This window comes from Pteropus medius, unplaced genomic scaffold, assembly GCF_902729225.1.
Source record: "Pteropus medius unplaced genomic scaffold, Ma_sr-lr_union100, whole genome shotgun sequence".
In the NCBI taxonomy this organism is placed as follows: Eukaryota; Metazoa; Chordata; class Mammalia; order Chiroptera; family Pteropodidae; genus Pteropus; species Pteropus medius.
Window position 1 is genome coordinate 44,324,800 of NW_024344378.1, and position 24,167 is coordinate 44,348,966.

Sequence of the window (24,167 nt, forward strand, 5' to 3'; positions counted from 1 at the left end):
GGACTAGTTCCTTCTGGAGGCTCTGAGGGGAGAATTCATTTCCTTCAGTCATATCACTTACTCACTCTCATCTCCTGCCTCCCTCTCAAAAGGACCTTTGCAATTACATTAGGCCCACTCTGATAATCCTGGATAATCTCCCCATCTTAGGATCCTGAACTTAATCACATCTGCAGAGTCCCCTTTGCCATATAAGGCAACACATTCACAAATGGCTCTGGGGATAATGAAGTGGACATTTTGGAAGCCATTATTCAGCTGACTACAGAACATGACTTCTCCCTCTAGTGACAATTTATTTGGTTTCTGCTGTTGAGGTTGGGCTGGCTTGATGGGGTGAGGACATATTTGTGGGTGGGCCTGCCGGCTGGCCTGCAAAGACTCCATGCCCAGCTCCCTGCCTGCTGTTCCCTGCGGTGGCAACCAGGTCTCAGCTGCCTCCATGGGGCTATCAGGCGTGTCACATGGTGCTCTGGGGCCACACCACTGTTCCTAAAATGTTTGCCAGCCATTGTTTCTCAACCTGCCTTCTTTCTTTTTCAGCATTGTGTAGTGTTGGGAGGTCACTGTGTAAGCAAGCTGAGAGGGAAACTGAGGCAAGATGTCGGGCCGGAGCGGGAAGAAGAAAATGTCTAAGCTGTCCCGTTCAGCCAGGGCTGGTGTCATCTTCCCAGTGGGGAGACTGATGCGTTACCTGAAGAAAGGGACATTCAAGTACCGGATCAGCGTGGGTGCTCCCGTGTACATGGCAGCAGTCATCGAGTACCTAGCAGGTAATATGAACACACAGAGCAGGTAACCCGCTCCCATATCCCACCCTCCCCTCAGCTTCTCTCACACCGGCCGGGAGGGGTGCTGTCTCAAGGCTACTGTCGGTGGTAACGGGATTTCAGCTTGCCTGCTTGGCTAAAATCAATTTCTGCAAGCTTTGGGGAGAGAGAGGGCATAAGGACAGATGATCAACACAGGAGGAAGAGAACCCACAATAAAGTGGCTTTTCCAGACGAGCCCTGAAAAAGGTGTGTCTTACTTTAGGCAAATGCAGTATGTAAAAATCTAGGTACCAGAAGAAGAGAAACTACAGGAAGGATGGGGGTTTACTCTTTTGTAAAAGGGTGTCTGCACTTCACATCAAAGTCCTCTTTAAACATCGATTCTCCTGGTGTATAAAACCAGGACTCTGTCCATAAGTAAAATTGACCTGAGCATCAAAAGCATCTTCTGTTGGTTCCATGAAGCCAATAATGTTCCAATTTTGCTCTCCTTTTCAGAATTGGTTCTCTGTCTGTAGTGGGTATGTAGGAAATAGTTTCCCATATTGATTGTTAAAATTATTTTTTTACTAAGAGATGAGATTTTTGCTCTGTGTGTACTTTATATATTTGAGTAACTTTCTATTTTCTATTGTTGTTCTTGTTCTTTTATGTCAGTTAAATAGAAACCATACTTCACAACTTCAAGGATGCTTTTCTATAAAAAATATAAAAGTAAAAATTTATGTAAATAAGTTCATTAAAGGAGTCGTTTTAGCCATGAACATCAGTGTCTCTGACTTTGCCCAAGGTTAACAAAACCCCAGGCACCAGGGTTAAATCCTTTGGGAAGTCTACTGGGAAAAAAGCAACCTCCCCAAACTGTCTACCCAGAAGCTGAGTCCCCTGCAGCCACATAGTATGAAAACCCCCAGGTGTGGCAGGGCTGGACCCAGTTTCTGTCCCAGGTCCCTACTCCCTCCCTGCTTTTCCCTCAAGAGCAATCTCTTCTTTAAATGCTCCATCCTGTTGTGCCTCTTGGTCCCTGTTGCTCACCAAGCAACGTTACTGGTGAAAGATCTGCCTTGATTCACCCGTGGAAACCTTCTCCCCCACCCCTCGACCTTCTGTCAGGAAGACCTTGATACTTTGAGCCTGTCCCTTATTGTGGAATGAAAAGCTTGTTCCTGGACTGAAAGTTTTTTTAGGAGGATCGTTTAGGAGGTTGGAGAGGTCTGGAAAGACCTGAAAGTTGATTGCGATTGAATCAAGTGTGATAGAGCAGTGCTTTACAAAGTGGGGGTCACTCTAGGGGTCTTATTGACAAGCTTTGAATGGGGCCTGACACTCTGCATTTCTAATGAGTTCCCAGGTGAAGCTGATGATGCTGGTTCAGGGACCACTCAGAGGAGCAAGATGGTAGCCAGTCTTTTAGCAGCAGGTCTAAAAGCTTGGGGAATGCATGTTTAAAATTCAGGCTCCTGGCTGTATCCCTCCGGGGTAGTCTGACTCGCTGGTTCTGGGGTAGAACCCAGGAATCAGATGGAAAAATCTACTGGCTCCAGTATGGAGAGGAGGGACTTTGAGAAAGATGAATGAAGCTTTAAAACAACCTTTTAGGTTTGCTTCCTTCCTTCCTTCCTGCCTTCCTTCCTTCCTTCCTTCCTTCCTTCCTTCCTCCTTCCTTCCTTCCCTCCCTCCCTCCCTCCTCCCTCCCTCCCTCCTTCCTTCCTTCCTTTTTTTTTAGGCTAGGTAACCTTTGGTTGACCTCACAGAGTGCAAGGACCTTGTCAGCTTACGATCCCTTATTTGTTATTTTTTACGCCTAGAGCACCTGGTCTTCCTAGGTGGTCTCCCATCCAAGTACTAACCAGGCCTGACCCTGCTTAGCTTCCGAGACCTCTTAGATTTCTATCACCCACTGAGACTGGAAAACTCTGGGTAGTTCAGAGATCCCATGGCTTCCAAGTGGGGAGCTGGGGTTCCTTGAGGTCCTTTGACCCCAGGCCGTGCACTTTCTGTTACACTACACTGCCCCATTATAATGTTTATATAATCAAATAATTAAGTACTTCTTGTGCCTCTACTTGGCAAAAGTCTAAACTTCATGTATTATAGAACAAAATTTGGCCTTTTTAATCACTGGCATCTCTGTTTGTCTTTAGTTCAGATAAAAGCCTTACGTTTTCTTATTCATTCATTCAGCAAATATTTGTTAAGCATCTAAGTCCTCAGATACTCCACGGTAATAGGATTGCTCTGTTGGTATGATTTGTAATTTGTCCTGGATTAGAGCTCCCAGCTCCCATAGCAATGTCCACTATAGCCTGAAAGCATACTCTGACTTTGAGCCAGCAGGTCTTTAAAGAATTATAGTATCTCCCAAAGAAGAGCATCAGCCTATTTCCCAAACTGATATCTCATAATTTTCTGTTCATTCAACAAACAATTATTGAACACCTACCATATGCCAGGTATTGTTCTAGATGCTGAGGATACAGCAGAGCCCAAGATAGACAGGGGTGCCCGCCCTCAAGCAGAAAACATTCTGGAGAGGAGGAACAGCAAGCAAATAAGTGGAGTGTATGGGATGCATCAGGTGGTGCTAAGTGCTAAGGGACAAATAAAGCAGGAAGGGACAGATAGGGTATTCCAGGAAGCGGGGAGGAGAGTTGTACATAGAGCCAGTCCAGGAAGGCCCTGCTAAGGGGGTGGCATCTGAAGGAGGCCAGAGAGTTGGCCTGCAGATGTATGGGGGCTGGTTCCCCAGGCCAAGAGAAGGTAGTTGCTAGGAGTTTGTGGGGAACAGCAGTGGAGCCAGAAGGCTGGAACTGAGGAGGGAGCATGGACTGTAAATAAGCCCAAGGGAGAATAGGCTGGTGGGAGGATAAGAGTTAGAGAAGGGAGCTCTGGAGGGTTTTGAGCAGAGGCAGAAGTGATCTGACCCTGGGGAGGAGAGTACAAGGGCGGAAGCAGGGAAAGCAGCTGGAAGGCTTTTGCAGAGATCCAGCGAGAGACGTGGCTGGGAAGTGGGCAGCGAAGGCACCACAAAGTGGTCAGAGTACTGATATATTTTGAAGGCAAAGCCAACAGGATTTGCTAATGAGTTGGACATGAAATGGAAAAGAAGATGAGCACCTAGAAGGATGCCATTGCCAATAATATGCCCTCCCCACCACCCCAATTCCAGCATCGCCCCTGGGTCAGATGGAGAATGTGAAGTTTGGTGTTCTGAGGCCCAGACCTGTCTTCTCTGTGTCCTTTCCCTTTCTTTTGTGCTTTTCCCCCGCTCCACTCAGGCAGGAGTTGAGTGAGTACAGGCTTCATCAGATGTCAGTTAAAATCTGGTTTGTCAATTCACCAGCTCTGTTACCTTGGGCTAATGCCTGAATCTCTCTGAGCTTCCGGTGTTTCTGGAGCTTCAGGTATGTAAAATGCCTGACGCATAAGATGCATTCTGTAAATGGTAATTCTTCTCTCTCTTCTATTAAGAGCTGATGAAATCATTCACGGCAAAGTATAATGACTAATGCCGTTAAGGTGTTATATTTTGGGGCTGTATTTGCATTTTAATGAGACGGGACGTTTTAAGCCAAAGGACTGAATCGTTATTAGTGGAACTGCAGGCCATCGTTGAACAAGTAAAGGGTGATTTTTTTAGTTTTTAAATTTTGTTTTTGGGAGAAGGCATCAATTGATATTATTTAGGAAAGGGTGTTCAAAGTGTGAAAGGTGTGAAAGCCTCCTGTCACCCTTGAAATGACCTCTAGCATTCATGACACAATATTCACTGAATTTCTCCTTTGGTTCAGGCCTGAAGATACAATGGAAAACAGGCAGACGTGGTCCTTCCTTCACTGGGCTGACCTAGCAGGGCAGACAAGCATTAAGCACATCACAATAAGATAACTTGCATGTTGGTCAGGGAAGCTAAAGAAGCTTTGGGAAGTTGGGAGTGGTGGGGCACAGGGAAGGCTTCCTAATATAAAGCAAGGCTTTTTAAGTTCTAAACCAGGTTATCAACCCTGGTTTTTCTCAAAGTTATTGATTTAAAATCTCGATGCCTCAGAGATTCTGGGGTATGTTCTGGGCTCCAGGGTTTTTAAAAGCTCCCCTAAATGATTCTGATGGGCAGCCAGAGTAGGGAATTAGTAGGAATTAACTAGATTAAGATGGAGAGGTTGAGCTGAGGAAGATTGTCATGTTGGGGAGGAACAAAGGTAAAGACCGGAAATTTAGAAGAAGTGTGTAGCCCCTTCCAGAAACTAGAGGAAGTTCTGTGTACCTGGAACAAGCTGAGAAATGATGGGACAGAAGGGTGAGGGTGTGAATGAGATGGGGTGGGGGCAGGTCCTTGAGGGCCACAGTGGGAATGTGCACATTTTGCATCACACCAGGGGAGAGGGGATGGCATTCTAGGGGCATCACTGGGGCTTTTTAGGTGGAGAAGGTTAGCAGGAAGCAAGATTAGATCGGTGTCCAGGAAACCAGTGTCCTGCTTTAGTGTCACTTTTGAGAAATGACAGTAGCCAGGACTAGGGGTGTGCAGTGAGAAGAAATGGACAGTGTGGGAAACATCTGGAGGGCAGAATCAGCTCTGCTCAATAACGGATTGGCTAAGCAAGGAGGGACATCAAGGACGGTGTAACTCTTTCAGCTTTGAGCTGGCTGCTTTCTTTCAAGCCAAGCAGCGCGGGTTGAGGAGTAGAGATGTGGACTTGGAGACAAGAAGATAGAGAATTTGTATAAGGAGTCCGGCCAAGAGGAATGGAAGAGGAAAGTAGCTGGCGTGTGGCAAATGGTACCTGTAGTTGAAGTAGGAAACGGTCGGGGAGAAACGGGATACAGGGTGAGGGGCTCGGTTTGAGACCTATAGGGTTTTGGTGTCTACGAGATACCCAGGAGGGCAGAGTGGTTAGGGACGCTGGATTCTGCCTCTGCCACTTACCAGCTTAAAATCGTTAGACATGTCACTTTACTCTCATAGTTTCATTGTGAGGATTACTTAAGAAAATGCCTAAAAAGTGCTTAGCGCTACTCCAGGCACATAGTAGCAATTCAGTCCATGTGGCTGTTGCTGTAATTGAGCGAAGACCTACTGGGCATGTGTGGAATCCAGGACAGAGCTGTAAGCTAGAGCTACAGATGTACATATCTTGAGCGGACTGCAGTAAAGGCTGTGGCAGTAAGTAATGTCACCCAGAGAGAGCACAGCAACAGACGAGGGAGCCCTCCTGGGTTTATGAGCCAGGTAGGAGGATCTGGGTGTCGAAGGAGGCTGAGGAGAGCAGCCAGAGGTTAAGGTGAAAGGCGGAAGAGTCAGTGCCCTAGAGACCAAGGGAAGGAGAGGGAGTCAGTAACCTTCAGGGATCATGTCATTGAACCAGACAAGGACAACAGATCTAGCCACCTCTAGGTCATGGCAACCTTACTGAAGATGGTGTGAGTGGTCAAAACTGAACTGCAGTGAGCTGGGGAGTGGGAAGTATGGACGGGAAACAAAACGAGTAGGGACCATTCTAGGGAGTTTGGCCCAGAAGAGGGAAATGAGAGAGGTCGGCAGCTGGTGGTATGGGAGGCGGGTGAGGGTGTGACACAGGAGAGGCTCAAGCCTGTGGTCTTCGGATTCTATCTTCGATTTTACTAACCATGCCTGAAATTTAGCATTTCCTTCCTTTATGAATGTGAGCAACAAACCACAGCAGTGCCAGCAACACTGGCACTTTTTCAGCAATTGAAACCACTGACATTTTCTTACTGTATTTGCATTGTTATAGCTATCTAGAATATCATTTACACTTATCATTACTTCAGAACCACAGTAGTTTAATAGACCTGCCACCAGATCTTATTATTTAATGCATTAATAAAGAAGCACATAGCCTACTATAGCCCAGATATTTTAACACTTTGAAAACTATATTTCAGCGTCATCAGTTTTGTCATACTATGTATTTTTTGCATTTAAAACCTTATCCTGACACTCATTAGAATGGCTGTCATTTAAAAAAAAAAACCAGAATAACAAGTTTTGGTAAGGATGTAGAGAAATTAGAACCCTTATGCATTGCTCACAGGAATGTAAAATGGTATACTTGCTGTAAGAAAATTGTTTGATGGTTCTTCAAAAAGTTAAAAGAATTATCATGATCCAGTAATTCCACTCCTAGGAATATGCCCAAAGGATTGAAATCAGAGACTGAAACAGATAACTTATACACAGTTATTCATACAGCATTATGCACAATGGTCAGAAAGTGGAAACACCCCAAGTATGTAGCCTAGTTCACATCTCCGATGTAAATAAGGAAAAATGGACTGAAAAAGCAAGCCCCAAATTCTGGAAGAGAATTTTGTGTATATCAGCAATAGATCCAATGTAAATGTAAAATATTGAGAATGAATTGTTTACCATTTTTATGATGAGAAAATATTTTGTAATATATTATTAATTGACAGGACAAAAAGGGTTGAATTTCAGGGCACCTTATGAAATTATTGTGTAACGTAGAAACCCATCATTTCCAGACAATTGGGCCTATCCATATAACACCAAGCATTTTTTAATCTAATGATATTCATTACACTTGTATTTTGAAAAGATCACTTTGGCAGCCAGGGCCACATGTATGGTTGTGCAGGTTGTACACTGCACAAGGAGGGAGTATCATTCACACCATGGACCTAAAAGAACTGTATATTCATTATGAGCATTTCCAGCAGATGGCAGTAAAGGGTCTTGTTATAATGAAATCAGAGAAGTAAAGTATCTTGAGGAAAGTGCATCTTTTTCTGATCTGCACTAAGGCACCTGTGGGCTAGCAGTGGCCTTGTTGGCATGGATCTGGAGGAGGACAAAGCTGGGAGCAATGAAACCATTTAGACAGCCATTGCAATTATCTGGGCTGGAAGAGAAGAGAGTCTTAACTCAGGTCATGGCAACGAGCTTGAAGAAAAGGGGCAAAGGTATGTGAGATTGATGAGGCTGGGAGGAGGGAGGGGGAAGAAGAGGGAGGGGTAGGGAATGACTCCTGGGACTGCATGTAGATGGAGCTGCCAGTCCTAAGGGCGAAGGTCAGAGCAGGTTTGGGGTGGGGGTGAATTGGATTTGGTAGTGTGGTGAGTTTGATTTACCTGTGGAACACCCAGGTGAGGGATTCCAGGTGACATCACAGCAGAGCGGAAGGTGAAGACCTGACCATATGGGCAGTTGGGTGGAAACAAGTCATAAATAGGCCGGGTTCCCACAGAAGACTGCATAACCTAAGCAGAGCAGAGAGCCCAGACAGAGCCCCATGGGCACTGTTACCCAGTGGGCAAGCGAGCAAGCAAGAAGGGATTGGAGAAGAAGACAGTCTTGAAGGAGTGGCCACTCACTCCATGCCCTCCTTCCACCCCTCCCTTTAATGTGGTATTTCTCATCCGCTGGGAGCTGGGACTTTCGATGTTGATTTAGCGTGTGTATGAAATGAAAGGACACTGGCTCTTCCAAAATAATTTGCATGGTGAGCCTTCCAACATCCCTTTTGGCTACAGTAATCACTCTTTGTACTACCAGATACTCAGCTGCATTCCAAATGGTTACTATTGCAGGAAGTAAGACTTCTAAGAATTGAGAGGTTTGCTGTGGAAGTTTATAAATTTCCATAGATGTCTCCACCACTTAGCGAAATAGTGATCTTCCCACAAAATTTTCAGTGAAATAAATGTGTGCTATAAAAATACAGTTTTTCTGTTTATTGCCAGTAGAAGGATACTTATGTTCTCAAGATCAATAAAATCACTCAAGAATGTAGCAACTATAACCTGGAAAAGTTGGCATGAGAATTAATTTGCAATGATTTAACACTTTTCATTATGGAAATGCCACATAAATATTTAACCCTAATGCTTACTTTATAGTTCATGTGCATATATTTGTCAGAACAGCATTTGAAAATATTAATGACTAATGTTATTTCAAACATTTGAATGTTGACATCTCTGTCCCAAGGAATGTTCAGACTAAACATCCAACAGAGAAAAGAACTCCTTGGTCTAGAGTTTCTGCTGTGTATTAAGAAGTTTCTTTTGTTTGTTTTGTTTTCTTAAGAAAACAAAGCTCTACCTCTGCTTTTACACTAGAGCACATGATCGTGGGTTTTTTTCTTATGACTGATTTTGGAAGGGCTTGTCCGGGAGCCCAGCTGCACCCAAGCCTCACCTTCTGCCCAGCTTCGTGCCACCTGCTGAATCGCTGCCTTTAGTCTCCTGTGCTGTTTGATTCTGGCAGATATTCTGTCTCTGAATCTCATGTCTGTGCATCTGTCTGTCAAGCTAAAAATATCCTTACCTTCGGGGACTTCGTGAAGGCTCCAAGGATGTTGGGCTTCCCATTAGCCCTGCCTCTCATGCGGACGGCTAATTTAATGAACTTGGGACATGCAGGTGACAGAGGCAGGAGAGTGGTGGTCCAAGATGCTAAATTAAATTCAATTGCTCAGAAGCTTAAAATTGGGAGGCTCCTTGGCCCCGCTACGCATCTAGGGAAAGGGGCGAGTGGAGTGCACCTTCCTCTCAAGTGTGGGTCCCCTGAGATGAGCAAGTGCAGGAAACTCCTTTTTATTTCGAACAATGGGGAGCTGCACATTTTAAGCTAGAGTCATAAAGCAAGCCTGTTATTGAAAGCTTTATAACTGCATTTCTTTTTGATGGATACACTTTTTAAGAGAAAGAATGGGTTGGGCAGCAGTCTGAATGCAGCAAACCAGTTTATCTAATGTGGCATTGATTTCAAATACTGTGTCCCATTGTCCCAACAAGTATGTTAACACTTCTCACAATGCAGTGTCCCAATCTTTGATTCAGATAACACAACCACTCTATAAATAAATTGTTGGTAAACACAATATTCATTGCTTAATAACCTGGAAAGGATGTTGTGAGGTGAATTAGCAGTGATTTAGCACATTTCATTATGGAAATGTCATATAAATATTTAACTGTAATGCTTATTTTATTCTAATTTTTTGTTAATTATATTTGCTTAGTTAATGTGGCATACTTATGCCAAGTTTTTATTTTATGAATGATGGCAATTTCATGTACTATTTCGTTTGAAATTAGGTTGATTGTAAAGACTCATACAGAATTACCTGTTAATTTTAGGGTTTAGTATTTATGCGATCGAACCAGCAAATCCCCCAAGACACACACATACATGCCTGTCCACACATATCACACACAACAAATTTATGCACACATGCATATATACACACTTCCTCCCATGTATTAGTGAGACAGCTCATTGTCACAGTGCCTCCAGCTTTCTAAGGGAAGGAATTTTTCTTTATAGACTCACTTATACTTTTGAAGGAAGACAAAATTGATTTAGCAGAGCATCTTTCCTAAATTGAAGAAGAAAAATAAAATAAGACAGGATGAAGGAGAAAGCATACAGATAAAATAAACCAATTCTATAGATTTAAAATTTTTATGACTCAAAAATTTTGATAGCACATGAAGTAGTTTTAGGAAAATTCCTTTCTATCATTTTTTCACATTTACAAAATGACATATTTGTTAAACTCAGAGCCATGAATAGGTCCTGCGGGATATGTGGAAAACCCCAGAGCCCCAACATACCTTTCTTCTCAGGTCTCATAGGTACTTTTCTTCTCAGGTCTCATTCGTACCCACTAGGAATTCATTTCTCAGGTTAAGCATTTCTTTGTCCCATAGTATAAGTCAGTTCTTCCATCCACTTTCCTTGAGGACAAGAGAGTCCTGGGACATCAAGTGAAGAGGAAAAGGAGATTCTGAAAGAGGTCCCAGTGGGTACAAAAGTCAGACTTTACCTACATGACGTTTCCCTTCCAGGATGGCCCTTCTGTCTGTACACTGAAAGCAGCTCAGGTCCTATTTAGGATTCTGTTTTGGTCAGGATTAACTTCTCTCGACAGTGGCTTAAACAAGAGAGTTTATTTTTCTTTTATACAAAACAAGTCTATAGACGTCAGTCCAGGTGGTAAGTAGGCTTCACCATCATAAGAGACTCTAGTTTCTTCTATCTTGTTGCTCTATCATCCACACTTCTTCCTCTTGGTCAAAGATGGCTGCTCAGATTTCAGCTATCGTGTCCTCAGTTGGCCATTAGAAAGGAAAGAAGGTCACAGTCCCTTCCTTTATGGGTGGACACTTCCCAGAAATACCATACAACACAACTGCTTGCCTTCCATTGGCCAGAACTTAGTCACATGACCACAGTTATCAACAATGGAGATTAGGAAATACTGTCTCCATTACTTCCTGTGGTTATGGGCTCAGTAAAAAATCAGAAGTCCACAAACTAAGGAAGATGGGGGACAATTAATGTTGAAAGACAACTAGAAGACTTTGTCACAGGATCATATATCAGGTCTTGCTAAATATGTTACTTGTATGTAACCTGAGTTCTTTTCAGCTTTCTGGATGTCTTTCCAGACCCAAACATAAAAATCACAAAGAATATATTTGATCAAACTCAAGGACCATTTCCAAAGAAAAGTTTTAGAAAACTCAGACCCCATTCTGTGATTGCCTATTAACTCCCCGCCTGTAATTTCAGCGGAAATTCTAGAATTGGCTGGGAATGCCGCAAGGGACAACAAGAAGGCCCGCATAGCCCCAAGACACATCCTGTTGGCAGTTGCCAATGATGAGGAGCTCAATCAGGTATGTCTGAAGCACTGACATATGCCACCAGGTGGATTTGCCAAACACACTACTGCATGTGGACCCGGCTAGCTACAAATCATTCCTGCTATAGTTCCCAGTCACATTTATACCAAAAAAATTCAGATCATATAAAAGAAGAACCAATTCTGCAGTCATATCATTCAGAGTCAAATTAAAATGCCTCTGGAATAGATCTTGTTATATATTCTGGGTCTGGGCAGACCGTCTTTTTCTCTTTAAAAAAGGAAGCTCATGTGATGCCAGGGAAGGTGAAGTGTACACATGTTATTCTTCAGTTTCTTCACCCAAATTTCGTTGATGCTTTATTTCGATGAGGGCCAGAGTCCTTCTTTATATGTTAGAGCTGAGCCTATATATTTTAGAACTGACTCCAATGTGGAGTGAATGTCCCCCGACCCCCAAGGATGCACAAGGTGGCAGGTCAATAGTATAAGAATTTTTATTTGTACTTATTTTCTAATATGTTCTCAAACTGTGGTGAAGCGATTCTTATTTCCAGTCTATCATGGACTGATAATTTCCAGATATACAATTAAAAAATTACTAGAAAAATAAAAAACAAAAAATACAAACTACGAGCCAAAATTTTTTTATTAGATCCAATAGATATACAATGCCTCTGTCAATTTTCCATAGAAGTCTCTATTCTCTTCCTTGTAATTTCTGTACTTCATCACAGACAGGTAACTAACAGTTTGTGGACCAGCCCTGGTTGCAGACCACACTTGGAGTAATGCTGCTTTCAGATATGCAGAATGCTTTAGTAGAGTAGTCCATGTCAATTACCTAAAGTAAACAGATATCACTTGGGAGGTGCCCGGTCAAACATATTTTACTGATGGAATGCGTGATCAAAGGAGTATGGAGACCTGGTTTGTCGTTTACTGGGTCTAGCCCTAGCATTGACCTTTGAACCTCATTTTGTCAAGCTGTGCTTCCACATGTGAAGCTCTTTATCCTCTGTTATGTCTGGAATTCAGAACCTGGGGCAACATCACTGGTTTCAACTTCTATACCCTTTCATTTTGCTTTGCTTATTTTGCTTTCTGTGCAAGATCATGGGAGGCCTTGATACCTACAGGGACAGCTCTGCAAGTGAAACAGAAAATCAATTAAACCCTGTATTATGCAATTTCTTTGGGAAAGCAAAGACCAGATTTAACCCTTGTTTTGCCAACAGTTAGAACTGTTAAGTCCATGCATTTCTCTCTTTAGCTGCTAAAAGGAGTGACCATCGCCAGTGGAGGTGTCCTGCCCAGAATTCACCCTGAACTGCTGGCCAAAAAGCGAGGGACCAAAGGCAAGTCGGAAACCATCCTCTCCCCGCCTCCAGAGAAAAGGGGAAGAAAGGCCACGTCAGGAAAGAAGGGGGGCAAGAAATCCAAGGCTGCCAAACCACGGACGTCCAAAAAGGTGAGCCAGGTTGTATCTGTGAGCCAGGGACTCTGAGAAGGAGGCAAGTTGAATGATCAAAAGATGAGGGTGTAGCCGGCATCTCTGAAGGACTGGAGACTCTCCGCAGCTTGGCGCTGGGGGAAAATGACAAGAATGTCTATGGAGAAGAATATGGGGCCCTTGAGACTAGAGCTCCAATCATCAGGCAGCGTCTACTAGAAATCTCCAAACCCAAAGCGCAGTGGTTTTCAAGTCTCCAGATCCCTGCCACTGCCCCCGCCAAAATTTTAAATGAGAGGCGATAGCTTGGAACTCTGCTTTTCAGAGCTCCGTGTTGCACTCTAAAATATTTCTAGTGTCCCCTAAGATAGTCGCCTAAGTCCAGTCAATGGGATTTCAGGTGTTTTGGGTAACCTGGTATGCTAAGTAGTTATAGCTCAGAGATGCCCTTTGTGGAATAATACTTTCATATGCTGCCCAGCATGGTAACCGCTGGCTATTTCAATTTGAATTTAAATCAATTTATTTAATTTATTAAATCAATTTACTTAATTATTAAATTAATTAAAACTAAATCAAATTTAAAATGTGTTCCAGCCGAGTGCTCAGTCGCACTAAGCAGCACAGATGGGCATTTCCATGATCGCAGGACGTCCCATTGGACAGCACTGCTTCAGGGGTTGTCAAAGTTTCATTCCACAGACCTCTGTGACAACATGAAAGATTCTATAAGGGCTCAGTGCACTGCCACGGTGCCCCAGGAAAATCCTAGGGAGAAGAGGAGCTGAGCAGTGTGCGCGAATGACCCCATTTGGTTCTGATGTTTGTCATCAGAAGCCGTAGGTGTTGCAAAGGGCAAGAATAACACCTGTATCCAGGTTTGAGTGAGGACTACAGGTACATTATTCTTTAACACACTTTATTTTTGGCAGCATTCTTTTGTGTCCCTGATATTGCTGTCCTTTGTTTCCTTCCATTGAGAACAGCAGAACATCACACCAAACCACTTCTTGTCATGTGCAAGTTTGTGGTAGCCATGTGACAAGCTTACTCAAGCCACTTTGGGTTTTTTCTGGATGATTTCCCATCTGTCCTTCTGATTTCTCCCCACAGTCCAAAGCAAAGGACAGTGATAAAGAAGGAACTTCAAATTCCACTTCTGAAGATGGGCCAGGGGATGGATTCACCATCTTGTCTTCTAAGAGCCTCGTTCTAGGGCAGAAGGTAATAAAAAGAATTGTACCATGCTGTAGTAAAGCACAATCGCATTTTTATAACCTACTATTTACAAGCAATGCTGCCTCCTTCATCCCTGGCTCCCATAATCCGACTTTCACTCTGATCTTGAATTATTCATTTTTAAACTAAAGAGCAATGGTAATGTCTGCATTGTGAGAGAGAACAAGCTCTTTAGTGCTGAGACTTGTTCATGCTGATGTTGGTCAGCTAAAGGTGAGCATAGAATCTTTCTGGTCAATAGATAGAATGGTGTTACTGGTTTTACTCAAAATTTTCCATGCCCAAGTTATTTCTGTGCCCACCAAAAATACTCATAGCCGATTTGGTCAAAGAGCTTGGGGAGGTCCACCTTACATGGCTCAATTTAGTTTGTCAAAGAAAGGAAATAGAAATCTGTTTCTTGAATATCCCTGGGGTTAGAAACGAATTATTTGCCAATAATTTAGTCTGCTTGCCTTTCTCAACTGCAGAAAGAAAACGAACAGGGCTATACATTTGAATGGTCTTCAGCAGCACAGCAGCAAGCCAGCCAGACATGCAAATAATTCATTCCCACAGCATAAAGTTTATAGAACAGACAATTTATCTATTAAGTCAACTGGGACTGAAATAAGATACATGAGGAAACAGTTAATCATATCTCTGGTAGCTGAATGTTTGCAGCCTGACAGTGGGACAGTGGTAACCTCTGTTGAAGCAATTGTTGAAGCAGAGCATGTTATAAGAAGAACGTATATGTGTCAGGGTCTTAATTCATTACAAGCAGGGAAGCAAAGTGGTAGAATTTATGTCCCCGCTAGGAGCCGTCCATACTTACCTGGGCTTTCTCTCACTTACCTAGGTGAACATTAAGTTCTCGTTCATATAAGGAGACGATGGAGAATGCTTCCATTCCACTTAGCTAGGAGCACATAGGGCATCATTTCACAAGTGTAACCCTAGGAATGTAGTCCCCAAAAGGCAAGGTGGCCAGTCATAGGCAGGTCAGGATCCTGGAGCCTATCGCTTCTTTCAAGCAAGGTCATCCGTTCTGTATCCCTCCACCAAAAGTCTGTACCATTCTGGGAAGAATGCAGGGAACTGAAGGGAGAGGAGAGGGCAAGCCCTGGGTTTCTGTCGCAGGAGCTACTCGAAGAAAATATCACCACACACAAGGGCCACCCAGAATGAGAAACTAAGGCATGGGCTATAGGGAAAGGAAGAGAAGGGGAGATCTCATTTCTGCTCCTGGAAAAGATCTGTCGTATGCTGCTAACCTCAGAGTGAAAATCAGATCCACTGAGCTCAAAAAAACCTACTGTAAACCAAACACCTAGAAGCTTAAGATGGTTGCTCCACGTACAGCCCTTTGTGTTGACATTCAGTATAAATAATGGAGAGAATTATCAGATATGATGTAAAATATGAAGATTTTTAATAGGATTTCATCTTTCCCACACTCTTTGTCCTTTTCTCCTAATGCAGCTGTCCCTGACCCAGAGTGACATCAGCCATATTGGCTCTATGAGAGTGGAGGGCATTGTCCACCCAACCACAGCCGAAATTGACCTCAAAGAAGATATAGGTAAGGTCTTGAGACTTTGGTAGAGGTGCCATAGTAGAGCCCACTTTTTGTGCAAGTTCTTGTGAAGTTTGTCATTGTAAACTGGATATCCCATGTTTGGGGTCCCATGTCAAATTCTGCCTTTTCTATGTAGTTCAACAGCATTACTTGAGAGTAACTAATTTTGTTTTAAATCTGCATATGTTTTGGAAATTTTAGTTGAAGTGTTATATACAAACAGATCATTAGTACGCAGCTTGGTCAATTTTTCTCAAAGTGAACAAACACATCTTTGTAATCACCAGCACCTTGATCATGAAGCAGAACCTTACCAGCACCCTAAAAGTTTCCCTCCTCCCCATTCCTGGTCACCATTCTGTCTATGAGTAACCACTATCCTGCCTTCTAACAGCAGAGATGGATGTCATCTGTTTGGGATTTTATGTAAATGAAATCATGCAGTATGTCTTCTTTTGTGTCTGGCTCTTTTTGCTAAACTTTATATTTGTGAAATCTACCCATATTGTTGAGTGTGACTATAGTTCGTTCATTTTCTTTGCTGTATAGTATTCCACTGTAGGAACATACCACAATTTGTTAATCCATCCCACCACTAGTGGCATTTGGCTAGTTTCCAGTTCGGACTATATAATGCTTTAAACATTGTTGTACATGTTTTGGGTAAAACTCTACATGTATTTTAAGCTTAAATATTAAGAACACCATTGGTAAAAGGGAAATGGGCCTCTGGGAAAAGTTAGGTCGTCTTTAAGGCGGGAGCTATTACCAGGCTAGGTGGAGGGGCTTGGGAAGGTAAGCCATCAAGGGTACTAGAAATAATATCATACTAAATGGTCACCGTCTTATCCATTTTCACAACACAGAAGTGGCATAACCTTTTCACTGAAACAATGAAGTGAGCAAAGAAGGGCTTTGTCCCTGGGATGCAGGGTTTGCTTCAGATAGGTGACTTGAAGCAATTGCTAGTAGTTCAGCCCTAGATGGCAGCACCAGTGGCCCCAGACTGCCAGGTTCACTTATGTTTCCCACTTGGCATCAGAAGCCACTTGCTTTGCTGGAAAGAAAATAGGACAGCAGTGGAGAGAGGGAGGATTCATTACAGAGATACAGGACTTCTCTTGCACAGAAACAGTGGTGGTGACAATTCCTTCTTTACTCTTCAAATCCAGCTCAGGTCCTACCAACTCCACGCCTCTGTGGAAAGACTCCCCTGGTGGCCTTAATCTTGAGCTCTGTTTTGAAGTGTTTCCTAGCTTCTCATAAGGAAAACTAGTGGTACTGTCCTACTTTATCATACTGTAGTTTGCATATTTATATAGGAAAACAATAATGATTTTTCTTTTTTTTTATTTTTTTTTTTAGGTAGCAGGGTGGTGGTAGAATAGAAAGAATTCTCATATTAGAGGAAAAACTCAAGCTCAGATCCCAGCAGGGAAGTTCTGGAGTCAGCCTGGGTCTGTGCCCTGGATTTTATAAATCACTTCTTAGCTGTGTGATTTGGGGCAGCTTTCTTAGCTCTCTGGACCTCAGTTTCCTCACCTGTCAGTGCTGGGCTCATACGCATTTGATAAATGATAATCTTTATTGTTGCTGTATTGTTAGAAAGGGTCCCTCCCATGATGATTCTACTACCATCTCCACTACCATTGCCTAAACCAATAACTCCATGCAAATACGGCCGTGATTTATTCTTTTTAAAACATTGTATGTTATTACTGGAAAGTTCAAGCCTATACAAAAATAGCAGAGGAGTATAATGAAACCCAAGGCACCCAGTTGAAACAATCATCAACCCATGACCAAGTCTTTTTCAGCTCTTCCCCCACACACATCCCCCCAGATGTCCTATCATTTTATCTGTGAATATTTCAGAATAATGAGGGCTATTTTTTTTTTAGGCGAGGCAGCCCTTGGTTGACCTCACAGATTGCAAGGACCTTGTCATCTTACGATCCCTTATTTTTTATTTTTTACACCTAAAGCACCTGGTCTTCCTAGGTGGTCTCCCATCCAAGTACTAACCAGGCCCGACCCTGCTTGAGGGCTATTTTTTTTTAACAACATAACCATAATACCATTATCACAATTAAAAACATTAATATCATTAAATATCAGTCAGTATTCAAATTCCAGTTATGTCATAAATCTCCAATAATTTTTTTTAATTTGCTTATTTGGTTCAGGATCCAAATAAGTCCACATATTGCAATTGGTTGATAAGCCTCGTAAGTTTTTTTTGTAACCCATACCTTCCGATCTCTCTCTCTCACTCTCTCTCTTTTTTTTTTTTTTGCAATTTATTTGTTGAGGAAGCTGGACCATTCATTTTTCCTGTAGGGTTTCCCACAATCTGGATTTTATTGATTGCATCCTCCTGATGTTGTTAAAACGTGTTTTTTCTTTGTCTTTCTTATAAGTTGATAGTTGATCTGGAGGCTTAATAAGATTCAGGCTCAAAAATTTTTGGCAAGACAACCTGATCAAACGGGATGTTATTCCATCAGGAGGCACATAAGGCCTGGTTGTTTGTCTCCTGTGGGTGCTTCTTCTCTAGGTTTCTCCATTCAATAGGGGCTGCAAAGTGGGGATGTTCTCATTCTAACGTTCCTTCTTCATTTCTTCACTGGAATGCTTCCACGAGGAATAAGTCCCCTCATCAACCCTCCGGGCTGCTTTATTCGTAGAAGTCCTCAGGGAAGAGGGTGCACTCACCTTGCCTTTTACATGTTCCCATCTGACCCCTGATCTGAGTGAAGCAACTTAAACCTATTTCCCCTACTCCTCAGCATGGACTTGGCTACCAGCTTTGATTACCTGGCCTCCTCCAGGCTTCTGTGATCTCACAGATCGACACTGGCCAGGAGTCTGAGGGCCAGAAAGGAGACTTCAGGGCACTCAGCATAGCCCGCGATCACTGTTTCCAAATTCTATCATTGAAACCCAAGCACATTGATGAAGAAGCCCCCTCCCCAAATCCATCCCAGGGGCAAGTGACTGCTGGAATTGACATTTTTTCTAATTGGTCTGCACAATACACTGTGGCTGTCCAAATAAACCTGAGTGTCTGAGTGTGGAGTGAGGAGGCTCCATCACCGAGCCTCCAGGAAAGCCTCTCAACTGAATAATAATAATACTAATAACCATAAAGAGAGAAAGTTAAAACTTGCCTCAGACATCCAGATCACCAAATTCAACAGAAGATGGACATATATGAGAAGAAATACCTCACCTCTCACCTGACATCAGCAGTCACCCTGGTCTGGACGAAACACCATTATGTCATCTCAGAGGCATGAGGATCCCCTGGGGCACATAGGTGGAGTTCGTACTGGGCCAGAGGTAGAGTCCTGCCATCTCCTGGGGGTTCCCTGAAATACTGAGTAGGGAATTGCCTTAATATCAAATACTCAAGAACTCTCCCAGCAGGAAGGTCCTCAGCGATTAGCGTCTCAAATCTCTGCATTTTTCCATTGAAAATTGAGGCCCAGTTTGGGGGACAACATTCCAGGCTACTCTTGGCCTGTGTCTGTCCTTTGATCCCAAGGACTTACAACATGTTGGTGGTGGTGAGATGGGAACAAGACCCCAGAGCCCTCCACCTAGGGGTTCCTGCCAAGCCACCTTGGGTTTGGGCTCCCCATTGAGACTGCAGCCACAAGGGTGGCTCTGAAACTAGGCTTAGGAGCTGATGACAAGAGGGTCTATGAGATGCCCCGCAGTGTGGGACGCTGCCATCACATCAAAACACTGAATTTAACCAACACAACGCAGGTACTAAACCCAAAGAAGAGAACACTGGAGCCTCAATTAAAAAAAAAATCATCTTCAGGCTTCATGTTACGAGACCACTTTATGGCCAAATCATCCCTTAAAAGGTCCTTTAAAAGAGTTTGCTAGAATCTAAGTCCTACCACAGCAGTTCCCAATCTTTTTGGCACCAGGGACCGGTGCTCCTATGAGAATCTAATGCCTGATGATCTGAGGTGGAGCTGAGGCGGTGATGCTAGTGCTGGGGAGCGACTCTAAACACGGGTGAAGCTTCGCTTGCTCTTCCGCTGCTCACCTCTTGCTATGTGGCCCGTTTCCTAATAGGCCACGGACCAGGACCGGTACCGGTGTTGGGGACCCCTGGCAGAGGCCAGAGACCCCTGCCACCAGTGACCACTGGCAAACCAGGATTTTAGTTGCAAAGTTTGATTCCTACTTTCCAAATGTAGTCTGTTTGTTTCTGGCTTAGTAAAAGTATGTCAAACGGTGTAATTAATGATATTGAAAAGAGCAACCACAGTGGCTTCCCCTTATTCTCCTTCACAGGTAAGGCCTTGGAAAAGGCTGGGGGAAAAGAGTTCTTGGAAACAGTAAAAGAGCTCCGCAAATCCCAGGGCCCTTTGGAAGTTGCTGAAGGTAAGTGTGAATTGGGCCTATATTCCCTGCACGGCTCCACCACTTCCCTCTCCAGCTTCCCACGTAATCAGTTTGCAAAGCAAAATATGCCATAACTAGTCAGAAAGCTATCTTTTTAAATTTCAGCAAGTCTTTGTAGATCGTTTCATACACTTTGGGGACTATAAAGTATCTGGATAGTTCAAGTCAGTTTGCATCAGGTCACCCAAAAATAGTCTGTTGCTTTTGGGTAACCTCACGTTAACCAGTCATTCCATTCCCCCAGCCCTGGCAGCCACCACTCTGCCTCTGTCGCATGGATTCACCTGTTCTGGACATGTCATATAAATGGAGTCATACAACATGTGACCTTTTGTGTCTGACTTCTTTCACATAACAATTTTTTCAATGTTCATGCATATTGTAGCACATATCAGAACTTCATTTCTCCTTGGGGCCGGATAATATTCCATTTTGTTTATACATTCATCATTTGAGTTGTTTCCTCCTTTAACTATTGTAAATAGAGCCACTATGAATATTTGTGCACAAGTTTTTATCTGAACACCTGTTTTCAGGCCTATCGGGTAACTTTTTGACAAGCGGGTCCAACTTCAATCTGTGTCCCCACCCACACCACCCCCAGTGACCAGGTAGTCAGTGCCAACTACTGCCCTCATGCTGGGGCTCCAAAGATAATAAATCCCACTCCTGCTCTCAAGCACTGGTCAGTCTAAGAGGAAAGACAGACACACAAGTGGGGCACAGAGAGATGGGAACAGGACCGCAGTGCTCGCCCTCTGCTTGGAGGAGTTGGGGAGGCTCCATGAGGGTGTAAGACCCACTCGGGGGCAGAGATATCATGGCCATAGGGGTGTTGTGTGTGAAAAGGCTCGGGTCATGATCCAACAGGGAGCAGCAGATGGAAGAAGACCCTATATAGATGAAAGAGGCACCTTTGAAAGTTTACGCTGGGGACTGTCATGATCAGATTTGATTGCTGGAAAAGTAATGGAGGTTCCAGTCAGGAAAGAACATGAGTCAGTGCGCTACAGTCTGCACACACCACTCTCCATACATATAGCAATGAGAGTTTCTTTTTTAAAATTTTAAGACAGAGTCACATTGAAATATGGCAAACGTACGTGTGGGCAGGGACAGGAGAGCTACATGTGGCAGCAGTGAGGGAGGTCTAAGCTGCGGGCATTGGACTCCAAGTCTGGTAATATGCAGAACCTTCAAGAGGTCAGCTCTTACATAGTGATGGGGCTGGAGTCACCTCACCCTTGGAGGCGACCGGAGCCAGGCTCAGTGCTGAAAGCAAATGCTGGATAAAACTCCATGGCCTTTAGCTATGACCACCATCCAGGGCTGTGGCTTGTGTGAAATCTGTTTTCTAGGGTAGCCAAAGGGAGCAGGGAGCCCCTCACCCAGGCCTAGGGCCACATTGCCCACTGGCTCAATGTCTGGATCTGCCACACCCCTACATGATCTTGAGACAGAGCCCTGAACTGGCCATATGAGATTGGATCTGGGGGTTCTGGGAGAGGCACCTAGAAAACTGACAGGGTGGGAAGGAAAGAAAAAAGAGCTGCTCTACATAGAATGAGAGGCTCCAGCATACTGCTAAACAGAGTTCCAGAGGCAGAAAATACAAGGTAGAAAAGCAGTATTTAGGCTGCAAATTTTCCAGAATGAAACACACGAGTCCTCAGGCTGAAAATATTGAGTATAATAAATGAAAATAAATCCAAAACCTGGCCCATTGTGGTAACACGTCAGAAATTTAGAAATAAAGAAACTTGGAAAGCAACCCAAAAGGAAAGACAGATAGTTTGTAAAGACCGTTATCCTGACAGTGGACTTCTCGTAAGCAACACAGGATGCTTGGAGATGGGAAAGAAATATCTTCAACGTACGGAAGGGAAAACCTGTCAACCAAGAATCCCACATGGTGCTTTGTTATTATTCAAGATGGAAGGTGGGAAGTGCACAATTCGGACTTGGAAAAGTTGAGGGTTAGAAATCCACAGATGCTCACTTAAAGGACTACAGAAGGCCTCGCTGGGAGAAACAAGTGAATCCAGTAGGAAAGAAAGGGCTGCAGGAAGCAATCACGAGCTAAGAAATCGGTATGAATCTGTTAGATCTAAGTCTCTGTGGCCTGGGGCTGGTAGCCACCTGGGAAGAAGGGATTGGTGAGGGTGAATCTGGAAAAGGGGATATAATTCATCAGGTTCTAACATCATATTTCATTTAGTTTCAAAACACCATCACTTGTAAAATATGCCCTATTGTATATACCATTTAAAAAGAATAGATTTCCAGATGGGGTGTCTAGTAGGAGACCCCACATAAAGCCAGGACACGTTCAGTTTAACAGCAAGCAAGACATGAACTCACCATGCAGAAAAGGTAATAATATGTATCTTGACCTTGGTATTGGGTGGACCGAGCAGGGGAAAGGCCTCACTGGAGAATCTGAACCACAAGCCAGTACTCCTCCAGATTTACAGCAGAATCCAGGGTGGCCCAAAAACCTCAGGCAGGGAAATCAGTGGGACGTGATCTTGGTTTGGTAGTGCCCCAGGTGACATAGAAGCAAACACAACTTTTCTCTGGAAGAACACAGCTCAGTCCAGGCTGACTAGCCAGAAAGCTGGATGGGACGGGGCAAGAGGTTGTGGTGGAGATGAAGCAGATGGTCCTGGAATGAGACAAGTCTGAGGAAACCAACTGGTGTTCCAGTGACAGAATGGGAGAAAGAGGAATCGGGTTTCGGGAGTGAGTGATGAATTTGTTGGCATTTGGTGGACCTGGGGCACAAGTCGCAACCTGTGTGAATGCCTGCTCCCTGCAGGCTTCTCAGGTATGTGGAAGTGATCAAAAGACAATCCCTGTCTGAGAGACTGTGTGGCCTAGAGCAGTGGCTCTTAACTTACAGAGAGTTCTAAGTCACAAGACCTTCACCAGACCTGCTACGTCAGGATCTTGGGGTAGGGGGTGGGGAGTGTACATGTCTATTTGTTAAATGTCTAAAAGCCATTAGTTTCCTAACACTGTAACAAATCACCATAAATTTAGTGGCTTCAAACAATACATATTTATTCTCGTAAGAGTTCTGGAGGTCAGAAGCCCATAAGCAGTGTTAAAAAACTAAAATCAAGGTGCTGGCAGGGCTGTTTCCTTCTCAGAGAAGCTGTTCCTTGCCTTTTTCAGCTCTAGGCTGCTACTTTTCCATGGCTCTTGGCAGCATCTCTGATCTTTGCTCCAGCATCACATCACTTTCTCCTACCCTGACCTTCCTACCTCTTTCTTAAAAGGATAATATCCTCATCTCAGAATCCCTCACAGAATCACATCTGCAAAGTCCCTTTTGCCATGAAGGTAACATTCACAGGTGCCAGGGATTAGGGTGTGGACTTTTTGGAGAGGCCACTCCTCAGCCTACCACAGCCACCAGAGATGATTCTGATGTGTACCTTCGATTAGGAACCATCATGAGTAGGTAGACTAAACTAGTTGGCAGACCAATTGAAAGTCATGTGCCGTCACATCAGCTATAAACGCATCTATGTGAAGCTTGTGCCGACTGTCCATAACAATTCCGACATAGCTCCTGCTCTCTGTAAACATATAGTTGGAGGCATGGGACATTCGTTGTCCTGTCAACTTCCCTATCGCCTCTTTGTGCCCCCCACACCTATCAGGTACATGTGAGGTTCGTCCTATCCCCCTGACTTAAGGCGAAGACTAGGAAATAACCTGCAGCATTTCTTTCTCATGTCCCAGCCGCCGTCAGCCAATCCAGCGGACTTGCAGCTAAATTTGTCATCCACTGTCACATCCCTCAGTGGGGCTCCGACAAATGTGAAGAGCAGCTTGAAGAGACCATCAAAAACTGCCTGTCAGCGGCAGAGGACAAGAAGCTAAAGTCTGTTGCCTTCCCACCCTTCCCCAGTGGCAGGTAAGAGGCACTTCTCTAGGCAGGCAGCAGAGGTTCTGAGTTTATTCTTCCAGTCTCCTCCCTGGGAACCGGCAGCTCTCCCACTTATTCACATCCATTCTGGCCATTCCAGATGGCATGACCAAGGGCTACCAGCTCAGCCAAGCATGCT

General features: G+C 43.9%; 1 protein-coding gene across 2 annotated transcripts in view; it reads left to right on the plus strand.

The window, feature by feature from the left end:
* Window positions 1–24,167, plus strand: part of MACROH2A2 (macroH2A.2 histone) — a 45,470-nt gene that overhangs the window by 19,065 nt on the left and 2,238 nt on the right. For both annotated transcript variants that reach the window (XM_039872013.1, XM_039872012.1), the window contains 7 exons: window positions 544–773; window positions 11,338–11,444; window positions 12,684–12,881; window positions 13,977–14,087; window positions 15,567–15,666; window positions 19,981–20,070; window positions 23,842–24,016. In XM_039872013.1, the coding sequence (XP_039727947.1) occupies window positions 602–773; window positions 11,338–11,444; window positions 12,684–12,881; window positions 13,977–14,087; window positions 15,567–15,666; window positions 19,981–20,070; window positions 23,842–24,016 (953 nt within the window). In that variant the 5' untranslated portion in view covers window positions 544–601. The remainder of the gene's footprint in view (window positions 1–543; window positions 774–11,337; window positions 11,445–12,683; window positions 12,882–13,976; window positions 14,088–15,566; window positions 15,667–19,980; window positions 20,071–23,841; window positions 24,017–24,167) is intronic.